This window comes from Ranitomeya imitator, chromosome 1, assembly GCF_032444005.1.
Source record: "Ranitomeya imitator isolate aRanImi1 chromosome 1, aRanImi1.pri, whole genome shotgun sequence".
Classification (NCBI taxonomy): Eukaryota; Metazoa; Chordata; class Amphibia; order Anura; family Dendrobatidae; genus Ranitomeya; species Ranitomeya imitator.
The window spans coordinates 219533543-219546297 of NC_091282.1; the positions used below are offsets into that span (position 1 = coordinate 219533543).

The 12755-nt window shown below is 40.8% G+C and overlaps 1 protein-coding gene across 2 annotated transcripts in view; it reads left to right on the forward strand.

Annotated features, from left to right (window-relative positions):
- Positions 1-12368, forward strand: part of SLC27A6 (solute carrier family 27 member 6) — a 148385-nt gene extending 136017 nt beyond the window's left edge. For both annotated transcript variants that reach the window (XM_069754017.1, XM_069754008.1), the window contains exons 10-11: positions 4616-4746; positions 10474-12368. In XM_069754017.1, coding sequence (XP_069610118.1) covers positions 4616-4746; positions 10474-10650 — 308 coding nt within the window. In that variant the 3' untranslated portion in view covers positions 10651-12368. The remainder of the gene's footprint in view (positions 1-4615; positions 4747-10473) is intronic.
- Positions 12369-12755: the final 387 nt, after the last annotated feature.

A 12755-nucleotide genomic window follows, 5' to 3' on the forward strand; every position in this document is an offset into this window, starting at 1 on the left:
ATGGATTTTATTTCTGATCTTCCGGTTTCCGAGAGGATGTCGGTTATCTGGGTTGTTTCTGACAGGTTCTCTAAGATGGTTTATTTGGTGCCTTTGCCTAAATTGCCTTCCTCTTCAGATTTGGTTCCGTTGTTTTTTCAGCATGTGGTTCGCTTGCATGGTATTCCGGAGAATATTGTGTCCGACAGAGGTTCCCAGTTTGTTTCTAGGTTTTGGCGGGCCTTTTGTGCTAGGCTGGGCATTGATTTGTCTTTTTCTTCTGCATTTCATCCTCAGACAAATGGTCAGACCGAGCGAACTAATCAGACTTTGGAGACTTATTTGAGATGCTTTGTGTCTGCTGATCAGGATGATTGGGCTTCTTGCCATTGGCCAAGTTTGCCCTTAATAATCGGGCTAGTTCGGCTATTTTGGTTTCGCCTTTCTTTTGTAATTTTGGTTTTCATCCTCGTTTTTCTTCTGGGCAGGTTGAGCCTTCTGACTGTCCTGGTGTGGATTCTGTGGTTGACAGGTTGCAGCAGATTTGGGCTCATGTGGTGGACAATTTGGTGTTGTCTCAGGAGGAGGCTCAACGTTTTGCTAACCATCGTCAGTGTGTTGGTTCCCGGCTTCGGGTTGGGGATCTGGTCTGGTTGTCTTCCCGTCATGTTCCTATGAAGGTTTCTTCTCCTAAGTTTAAGCCTCAGTTTATTGGTCCTTATAGGATTTCTGGGATTATTAATCCGGTGTCTTTTTGATTGGCGCTTCCGGCCTCTTTTGCTATCCATAATGTCTTCCATAGATCTTTATGGCGGAAATATGTGGTGCCCGTTGTTCCCTCTGTTGATCCTCCGGCCCCTGTGTTGGTTGATGGGGAGTTGGAGTATGTGGTTGAGAAGATTTTGGATTCTCGTTTTTCGAGGCGGAAGCTTCAGTACCTTGTCAAATGGAAGGGTTATGGCCAGGAGGATAATTCTTGGGTTTTTGCCTCTGATGTCCATGCTGCTGATTTGGTTCGTGCCTTTCATCTGGCTCGTCCTGATCGGCCTGGGGGCTCTGGTGAGGGTTCGGTGACCCCTCATCAAGGGGGGGTACTGTTGTGATTTCTGCTTTTGGGCTCCCTCCGGTGGTTGTAGGTGGTAATGCAGTTGTCCCTGGGTTGCAGTCCTGGTCAGGTGTATCTGCTGATTGCAGTTCTGACTGGGATATTTAGGTGTGCAGGATTCATTAGTCCTTGCCAGTTGTCCATGGTTGTTGGGAGGTGTTGGACCTCTGTCTGGTTCCTCCTGCCTTGCTGCCAAATCAGCAAAGATAAGTGTCTGGTTTTGTTTCTGTGGCACACATGCTGTGTGCTTGATAATTCAGTGCTATTCATTTGTTTTTTCTTGTCCAGCTTAGATTGTGTCAGTATTTACTCAGTCTAGTTGGATTCTCAGGAGTTGCAGATACATGTTACACATCTTTAGTTAGATGGTGGAATTTTTTGTATTATCTGCTGTAGATATTTTTGGAAGGATTTTAATACTGACCGCTTAGTATTCTGTCCTATCGTTTCCTATTTAGCTAGAGTGGCCTCTTTTGCTAAATTCTGTTTTCTGCCTGCGTGTGTCTTTCCTCTCCTACTCACAGTCAATATTCGTGGGGGGCTGCCTATCCTTTGAGGTTCTGCTCTGAGGCAAGGTAGAATTCCTATTTCCATCTATAGGGGTATTTAGTCCTCTGGCTGTGTCGAGGTGTCTAGGTCTTGTTAGGCACACCCCACGGCTACTTCTAGTAGCGGTGTTAGTTCAGGATTTGCGGTCAGTACAGTTACCACCTACTCCAGAGAAAGTTTCATGCGGCTCCAAGGTCACCGGATCATAACAGGGAGAGCTGGTTGTGCGGTGGGTCAGTAGACTGAGCATCACTGCAGGTTGTAGGCTTGTTGGAACAGGTGGGTCTTCAGGTTCCTTTTGAAAGATTCCGTGGTAGGCGAAGGTCTGATGTGTTGTGGTAGAGAGTTCCAGAGTGTGGGGGAAGCACAGGAGAAGTCTTGTTTGCGGTTGTGAGAAGAAGAGATAAGAAGGGAGTAGAAAAGGAGATCTTCAGAGGATCAAAGGTTGCGTACAGGTAAGTACCAGGTGACCATATCATAGATGTATGGAGGAGACAGATTGTGAATGGCTTTGCATGTCATAGTTAGGGTGAAGGGCTTGACAGAGAGGAGAGGCTGGGGAATAACGGGGAGACAGGTGGATTAGTCGGGCAGCAGAGTTTAGGATAGATTGGAGTGGTGCAAGATTGCTAGAGGGGAGGCCAGAGAGCAGGAGGTTGCAATAGTCAAGTCGGGAGATGATGAGGACGTGCACAAGCATTTTGCAGTTTCTTGATCAAGGAATGTACGGATTCGGGAAATGTTTTGGAGTTGGAGTTGGCAGGAGGAGGCAAGGGCTTGGATATGTGGCTTGAAAGATAGAGGAGAGTCAAGGATCACCCCGAGGCACCGAGAATGCGGGACTGGGGAAAGTGAGCAGCCATTGACATTGATGGATAAGTCTGGTGGAGGAGTAGAGTGAGATGGGGGAAAGATGATAAATTCAGTTTTGTCCATGTACAGTTTTAGAAAGCGAGTAGAAAAGAAAGATGATATAGCGGACAGACATTGTAGGATTTTGGTCAGCAAGGAGGTGATGTCAGGTTCAGATAGGTAGATCTGCGTGTCATCGGCGTAGAGATGATATTGCAGACCATGGGATTCTATGAGCTGTCCCAGGCCAAAGGTGTAGTTGTTCTTGTAACTCAGGGGCTCTACGAATGTGACATGGCACCCTCAAACCATTCAAGCAAAATCTGAACAAGAACATGAATATGGCGCCTCTTTCCTCCTGAATAGGGTTGAGCAACTTTCAGTTTTTCAGGGTCGAGTCGGGTTTCACGAAACCCGACTTTCTGAAAAGTCGGGTCGAGCTAAATCGGCCGATCCTATTGAAAAGTCGGGGTCGGGGATCGGCCGAAACTCGAAACCCAATGTAAGTCTATGGGTTTTTTGTTTTTTTTTTACATTTCCTTCAGGGCGATATAGCAGAAAAGCCGGTAATTCAATTACCGGCTTTTCATTTCTCCTGCCAAAACCCGACATGATATGAGACATGGTTTACATACAGTAAACCATGTCATATCCCCATTTTTTGTGCATATTCCACACTACTAATGTTAGTAGTGTGTATATGCAAAATTTCGGCGTTCTAGCTATTCAATTTAAGGGTTAAATCGCGGAAAAAATTGGCGTGGGCTCCCGCGCAATTTTCTCCGCCAGAGTAGTAAAGCCAGTGACTGAGGGCAGATATTAATAGCCTGGAGAGGGTCCACAGTTATTGCCCCCCCCTGGCTAAAAACACCTGCCCCAGCCACCCCAGAAAAGGCACATCTGGAAGAATTGACGCCTCTCCATTATTAATCTGGCTTAATGTCACCTTACAATAGCAAGGTGACATTAACCCTTCATTACCCCATATCCCACCGCTACACGGGAATGGGAAGAGAGTGGCCAAGTGCCAGAATAGGCGCATCTTCCAGATGTGCCTTTTCTGGGGTGGCTGGGGGCAGATGTTTTTAGCCAGGGGGGGGGCAAAAACCGTGGACCCTCTCTAGGCTATTAATATCTGCCCTCAGTCACTGGCTTTACTACTCTGGCGGAGAAAATTGCGCGGGAGCCCACGCCAATTTTTTCAGCGATTTAACCCTTAAATTGCTGAAAGCTATTAAATTTAAGGGTTAAAGGCAATTTAAGGGTTAAATCACTGAAAAAATTGGCGTGGGCTCCAAAAATGGTGTCACTTGTGGGGGGTTTTCACTGTTCAGGCACATCAGAGGATTTCCAAACGCGACATGGCATCCACCAATTGCTCCAGCAAATTTTGCTTTCAAAAAGTCAAATTGCACTCCTTCCCTTCCAAGCTCTGCCATGCATCCAAACAGTGGTTTTCTTCCTCATATGGGTATCAGCATGCCAAGGTGAAATTGCAAAACAAATTTGGGGGTGCATTTTTTTCCCGTTACTTTTGTCAAAGTAAAGAAATTTGGATCTGAAGTAAATATTTTGTGAAAAAAAAGTTCATTTTTTTCCACATTCCAAAAATTCCTGTAAAGCACCTAAAGGGTTAATAACTTCTTGAGTGTGAGCTTGAGCACCTTGATGGGTGCAGTTTTTAGAACGGGGTCTCTTTTGTTTATTTTCTGTCATATTGAGCCCCCAAACTCACTTCAAATGTGAGGTGGTCCCTAAAAATAAATGCTTTTGTAAATTTTCTTGGAAAAATGAGAAATCGCTGGTCAACTTTTAAAGGGAACCTGTCACATGAATTTGGCGGGACCGGTTTTCGGGCATATGGGCGAAGTTTTCGGGTGTTTGAATCACCCTTTCCTTACCCGCTGGCTGCATACTGGCCGCAATATTGGATTGAAGTTCATTCTATGTCCTCCGTAGTACACGCCTGCGCAAATCAGTAGAAAATATATTGACTTGCATTTGCTATTGATTTCTGAAAAGTTTGCTGAAATTACAGTGAACATTTAAGCACCATATATAATTTTTACAGTGCATAAATTAAACTACAAGTGCTTTCTGATTTTCATGCTTTCATTTGTGTTTTTTAAGGTCAAGAGGGAAAAGTGGGAATGGCATCAATTATTCTGAAGCCTGGAATGTCATTGCAATTAAAAAGTGTCTATGAGCATATTGTAAAATACCTACCTGGATATGCCTTTCCAAGATTCTTAAGACTGCAGGTACTGTTGCTTTTTAAAAATGGCACTTAAATGGATTGTCCACTACTATGACAACCCTTTCTTAAATAATATATTACCCGGTGTAAAATAAAAATACACTATGCTCACCTCCTATACCTGCTTTGTTGCATTTATGTCGATACTAGGTCTGCTGATCCTCGCAAGACATTGTTACATTGTTATGCCACGTGAGCCCTGCAGCCAATCAGTGGCTGCTATTGGACTGCTATGCTCTCACTTGCTTTGAATGTCCAAGGTTTGTCCGAAAAAGTGAAAACACAGCAGCCCAATAGCGGCCACTTATTGGCTGCAGGGCTCTGGTGACATAATGACACACACGCATTGGGAGACCCAATACTGATATTGCTGGATCAGCGCTGATATGGGAAGTGAGTATAGGATATTTTTATTTTACAGAGGGGAATCTACTATTTAAAAGGTAATAGATAACCCCTTTAATTAAAGAACAGGTCCATTTTAGAATCTTGAGGAACCTTATTATATGTTAATGGAATCAGTCAACTGTCGTGAGATCCATCCAAAAACCTTCAAATATTTGTCTTAACATGGCCAATGCCATCTTATATAATTCTATTAGTTTTTGCCTTGTGAAGTCATCAGTTTAGTAAAGTATGTGGCAGCAATGGATTAGTTAAAAAAGTGAAATCTAATGAGGTCTTGCTCTTTAATGGGGAGAAGGGCCATGGACATATAAGAGATCCCGCTCTGCACTCTAGCGATAATCAGGCCCTTTCGGAGGGCATTGGGGTTACTTCTGGCCACTTTTTTTTATAAATAAGGTGATATTTAGGAAAATCACCAATGTGTAGATGCCCACTATTTTATTTAATATAAAAGGCATCCCCAGACTGACAATATGTACTCGTTATGGATACATCCAGGTGAGACATATGTATCCACTGTTAACTTTTCTGCTGCAGAAAAACTGCAGTTAATCAGTGTCAATAAAATCTACTCATTCACAACAGATTTCACTTTATGCATTGCCAAGTGTGGAATCAATGGTGAAAATCCACAGTATATACAACCCCTGGCAAAAATTATGGAATCACTGGCCTTGGAGGATGTTTATTCAGTTGTTTAATTTTGTAGAAAAAAGCAAATCACAGACATGGCACAAAACTAAAGTCATTTCAAATGGCAACTTTCTGGCTTTAAGAAACACTAAAAGAAATCAAGAACAAAAAATGTGGTAGTAAGTAAAGGTTACTTTTTTTAACCAAGCATAGGGTAAAAATTATGGAATCTCTCAATTCTGGGGAAAAAATTATGGAATCATGAAAAACAAACAAACAAAAAAACACTCCAACACATCACTAGTATTTCGTTGCACCACCTTTGGCTTTTATAACAGCTTGCAGTCTCTGAGGCATGGACTTAATCAATGTCAAACAGTACTCTTCATCAATCTGGCTCCAACTTTCTCCGATTGCTGTTGCCAGATCAGCTCTGCAGGTTGGAACCTTGTCATGGAGCATTTTCTTCAATTCCACCAAAGATTTTCAATAGGGTTGAGATCCGGACTATTTGCAGGCCATGACATTGACCTATGTGTCTTTTTTCAAGGAATATTTTCACAGTTTTTGCTCTATGGCAGGATGCATTATCATCTTGAAAAATGATTTCATCATCCCCAAACAGCCTTTCAATTGATGGGATAAGAAAAGTGTCCAAAATATCAACATAAACTTGTGCATTTATTGAAGATGTAATGACAGCCATCTCCCCTATGCCTTTACCTGACATTCAGCCCCATATCATCAATGACTGTTGAAATTTGCATGTTCTCTTTAGGCAGTCATCTTTATAAATCTCATTGGAACAGCACCAAACAAAAGTTCCAGCATCATCACTTTGCCCAATGCAGATTCATGATTCATCACTGAATATGACTTTCATCCAGTCATCCACAGTCCATGATTGCTTTTCCTTAGCCCATTGTAGCCTTGTTTTTTTCTGTATAGGTGTTAATGATGGCTTTTCTCTATGTAAATCCCATTTTCCTTAGGCGGTTTCTTACAGTTTGGTCACAGACGTTGACTCCAGTTTCCACCCATTCGTTCCTCATTTGTTTTATTGGGCATTTCCTGTTTTGGAGACATACTGCTTTAAGTTTCTGGTCTTGAAGCTTTGATGTCTTCCTTTATCTACCAGTATGTTTGCCTTTAACAACCTTCCCATGTTGTTTGTATTTGGTCCAGATTTTAGACACAGCTGACTGTGAACAACCAACATCTTTTGCAACATTTCTTGATGATTTACTCTCTTTTAAGAGTTTGATAATGCTCTCCTTTGTTTCAGTTGACATCTCTCGTGTTGGAGCCCTGATTCATGTCAGTCCACTTGCTGCAACAGCTCTCCAAGGTGTGATCACTCCTTTTTAGATGCAGACTAACGAGCAGATCGAATTTGTTGCAGGTGTTATTTTTGTGTATCAAAATTTACAGTGTGATGCCATACTTTTTTCCTCAGAATTGAGTGATTCCATAATTTTTTCCCTATGCTTGGTTCAAAAAAGTAACCATTACTGACTACCACATTTTTGTTCTTGATTTCTTTTAGTGCTTCTTAAAGCCAGAAAGTTGCCATTTGAAATGACTTTAGTTTTGTGCCATGTCTGTGATCTGCTTTTTTTCTACAAAATTAAACAACTGAATGAACATCCTCCAAGGCCGGTGATTCCATAATTTTTGCCAGGGGTTGTGAATTGATATTTTGCAAATGTCACATTTGCAGAGGCAGTGAAATTATCCTGCCAATATTCTCTACAGTGTGGGGATGTAATTTTTGTCTGTCATCCTCATCACTGATACTAAAAGCGGAATTACGGAAAGAAAATCTGAGGCATATCCAATCTGTGTGGGCTTACCCTTTTCAGTGTCAGTTTTCATATCTGTTCTCCGTCTTATTGTGCCTATTCTTTTTTACCTCAAGGACATCAAAGGTAAACCTATGTCAAAATGACCCTCTTATAGCGTATGACAATCTCATAAAAATCATAGACTCTTATTGGTGTAATCATCCTATGTAGTGAAAGGGAGTTATTACACATCATTTTGCTGATCCATATGAAGAAATGTCCAACTCAGTGACCTTATAGGGGTGACATGTTTGGTATAATCAGAATTAGGCCACGTTCACACGTTGAGTATTTGGTCAGTATTTTACATCAGATGCCCTTAATCTGGTAGACTGGGACAATATCCTCAGAAATAAGAATACAGATAATAAATGGGAAATGTTTAAGAACATCCTAAATAGGCAGTGTAAGCGGTTTATACCTTGTGGGAATAAAAGGACTAGAAATAGGAAAAACCCAATGTGGCTAAACAAAGAAGTAAGACAGGCAATTAACAGTAAAAAGAAAGCATTTTCACTACTAAAGCAGGATGGCACCATTGAAGCTCTAAAAAACTATAGGGAGAAAAATACTTTATCTAAAAAACTAATTAAAGCTGCCAAAAAGGAAACAGAGAAGCACATTGCTAAGGAGAGTAAAACTAATCCCAAACTGTTCTTCAACTATATCAATAGTAAAAGAATAAAAACTGAAAATGTAGGCCCCTTAAAAAATAGTGAGGAAAGAATGGTTGTAGATGACGAGGAAAAAGCTAACATATTAAACACCTTCTTCTCCACGGTATTCACGGTGGAAAATGAAATGCTAGGTGAAATCCCAAGAAACAATGAAAACCCTATATTAAGGGTCACCAATCTAACCCAAGAAGAGGTGCGAAACCGGCTAAATAAGATTAAAATAGATAAATCTCCGGGTCCGGATGGCATACACCCACGAGTACTAAGAGAACTAAGTAATGTAATAGATAAACCATTATTTCTTATTTTTAGGGACTCTATAGCGACAGGGTCTGTTCTGCAGGATTGGCGCATAGCAAATGTGGTGCCAATATTCAAAAAGGGCTCTAAAAGTGAACCTGGAAATTATAGGCCAGTAAGTCTAACCTCTATTGTTGGTAAAATATTTGAAGGGTTTCTGAGGGATGTTATTCTGGATTATCTCAATGAGAATAACTGTTTAACTCCATATCAGCATGGGTTTATGAGAAATCACTCCTGTCAAACCAATCTAATCAGTTTTTATGAAGATGTAAGCTATAGGCTGAACCACGGTGAGTCATTGGACGTGGTATATCTCGATTTTTCCAAAGCGTTTGATACCGTGCCGCACAAGAGGTTGGTACACAAAATGAGAATGCTTGGTCTGGGGGAAAATGTGTGTAAATGGGTTAGTAACTGGCTTAGTGATAGAAAGCAGAGGGTGGTTATAAATGGTATAGTCTCTAACTGGGTCGCTGTGACCAGTGGGGTACCGCTGGGGTCAGTATTGGGACCTGTTCTCTTCAACATATTCATTAATGATCTGGTAGAAGGTTTACACAGTAAAATATCGATATTTGCAGATGATACAAAACTATGTAAAGCAGTTAATACAAGAGAAGATAGTATTCTGCTACAGATGGATCTGGATAAGTTGGAAACTTGGGCTGAAAGGTGGCAGATGAGGTTTAACAATGATAAATGTAAGGTTATACACATGGGAAGAAGGAATCAATGTCACCATTACACACTGAATGGGAAACCACTGGGTAAATCTGACAGGGAGAAGGACTTGGGGATCCTAGTTAATGATAAACTTACCTGGAGCAGCCAGTGCCAGGCAGCAGCTGCCAAGGCAAACAGGATCATGGGGTGCATTAAAAGAGGTCTGGATACACATGATGAGAGCATTATACTGCCTCTGTACAAATCCCTAGTTAGACCGCACATGGAGTACTGTGTCCAGTTTTGGGCACCGGTGCTCAGGAAGGATATAATGGAACTAGAGAGAGTACAAAGGAGGGCAACAAAATTAATAAAGGGGATTGGAGAACTACAATACCCAGATAGATTAGCGAAATTAGGATTATTTAGTCTAGAAAAAAGACGACTGAGGGGCGATCTAATAACCATGTATAAGTATATAAGGGGACAATACAAATATCTCGCTGAGGATCTGTTTATACCAAGGAAGGTGACGGACACAAGGGGGCATTCTTTGCGTCTGGAGGAGAGAAGGTTTTTCCACCAACATAGAAGAGGATTCTTTACTGTTAGGGCAGTGAGAATCTGGAATTGCTTGCCTGAGGAGGTGGTGATGGCGAACTCAGTCAAGGGGTTCAAGAGAGGCCTGGATGTCTTCCTGGAGCAGAACAATATTGTATCATACAATTAGGTTCTGTAGAAGGACGTAGATCTGGGGATTTATTATGATGGAATATAGGCTGAACTGGATGGACAAATGTCTTTTTTCGGCCTTACTAACTATGTTACTATGTTACTAGTATTCATAAGGCAAAACCAGGAGTGACGTTTCTCTTTTCCTCTGATTATTCCACTCCTGGTTTTGGCTTACAGATACTGAGGTAAAATACTGACCAAATACTGATCATATGCACGTGACCTTAAAGTGAGAAAATTATCGGTTACCTTTTAGCCTAAATTTTCAGTATGGAGTGAATACTGATTGAATCCCGGGCTTGTATACATTACATGAGGCAGATAACCTCAGCAGGCCATAAGGCATCTGATTTCTTACTGTTCCTGCAGACCCACTCATTTACCAGTATTCCCAATACCCAAAACATTAGATTTCTGACACCAGTCATTTTGTAGATTAAATATTTTGTGTTTTTAATATTTTTGTAGGAAAACATGGAAGTCACCGGGACATTCAAACAACAGAAATTTCGACTCGTGGAACAAGGATTCGATCCTTCCATTATTTCAGATCCACTTTACTTCTTCGACGATTCTCAAAAATCTTATGTGCCAATGACCAAAGACATTTATGATAAAATCACAAGTGGTCTGTTAAAACTATAAATTTCCTTTAATTGTCCGTGCAGTACAAAAATAACGTTTCCTCTGGTGGAAATATTGAAACTGTGATGTTTTAACCTGCTTCAAATGTTTACCTGACAGCTCTGCCTCATTAATGGTTACTGCTAAAATACGGGGTAGGTATAGTGTCCTTACGTGATAATTGTGCATATATGATTGAAAAATTCCTTTATAACTATACGGTGGTGCTACTACTGCATCCTCCAAAACAGTGACCTACTAAACGCACTCATACCTTCATTTTACGTGTAATATTAGAACACTGAATAATATGGACAATACTATACACAAATCTGTGCTTGTCTATATATTATTGCTATGTTATTCATGCATTATAAATCTGGAGGACTGATATCCATCAGTTGACAGCCTTAATTAAAAAAAATAATAAATCAGTAGGGTCTATAGGCTCCACAGCTTGACAAACGTCTGCTATGTCTAACAGCTGAAAAGTAACAGTTGCTATCCTGAAGATGAGTATGTAACACATTCTTGCTATTCTGGCTGTGCCATATACAGTAAGCACAGACATTTCAGCTGCACATGGGTTCTGGGGTCCAAATACCCTTCTGTCCCAATGAAGAGACTGGTACTATAAATTATATATGGGGGGATGGGAAAAACTTATCACAGATTTTAAATGGTTCCCAGTGCATTTGCTTATCCGAACCCGTTAAAGGCTAAATATGCCCCATAGTTTATTGCTGGCTGAAAAAAGATGCCAATAGATTAAAGAAACATTCCAGTTGACACAGACTAAAATTTAACAATAATATAATAGCGCTACCTGAAAACTAAGTGGTTATAAATTATTGATTTTCTCCCTCCATCCCCTAATGAAGTTCAGCACCATCTCTGATGTGAACTGCATGAAAGATTTCAAATGTAAAAAAAAATTCTATTGTAAATCAAGTGTCACGCTGTCTTCTCAAAAATAAAAATTACATTTAGATTGGCAATAAAGGGTGAACTGTCACTACTTAGAGAGCACTTGTCACCAGTCTGGGGCTGCCTTTTTATTTAATAAACCAGTGGGAAGCCCCAATCTGGTGATTTGTATACATATAACAAAACTACTCAGAAGAAGCCTAAAAGGGTTGTCCGCTCTTCTGATAAAAGTTTGCAGTCACTCAATGTAACTGCGGACTTCCAAAATCTTACACCATGTACACCATACAGTGACAGGATTCTCCGAGAGCAGACAGTCATGTGACCACAAGTATGGGGTTTACATACTTCCACCCACATTTCGAGTACATTTTCTTTGCTTCGCTCAATGCAAGTGACTGCATATTTTTATCAGAAGTCTGGGCAACCCGTTTAACCCCTTTCTGACATCGGGCATAATAATACGCCGATGTCAGACTCCCCCGGTTTGGTGCGGGCTCCGGCACTGAGCTCACACCTTTCCGGGCACATGACGGCTTATATACACAACTGACATGTGCCCGCAATAGCCGCGGGTGGAATCACGATCCACCCGTGGCTGTTAACTAGTTAAATGCCGCTGTCAAGATCGTATCGGCACCAAAACAGTATCATTAAAAATGACAGGTCAGCACGCAGAAAATAAGCCCTAGCCCAACCCCAGATCATGAAAAATAGAGAAGCTACGTGTATCGGAAAAAGGCGCAAGTTTTCTTCTTTTAATATACTTTGGAATTTTTTTTTCAACAATTAAATAAAAAAGAACCTATACATTTTTGGTGTCTATGAACTCGTAATGACCTGGAGAATCATAATGGCAGGATAATTTTAGCATTTACTGAACATGGTAAAAAAAAAAAAAAAAACAACTATGGGATGGCACTTTTTTGCAATATCACTGCACTTGGAATTTTTTTCCGTTATACATTACACGATATGTTAAAACCAATCCAAAAGTACAACTCGTCCCACAAAAAACAAGCCCAATAAACAAAGACCCAAGAAATAGACCATATGAAGGGGATCACCTGAGGCAATGGATTAAATATAAAGAAAAATACAAATTTTATTGATATAACACAAAAGAACACAGAAAACCACACAGAGCACACAATTAAAAACATTTAAAATTGGTCCTACACACAATAACAAATGGCCCA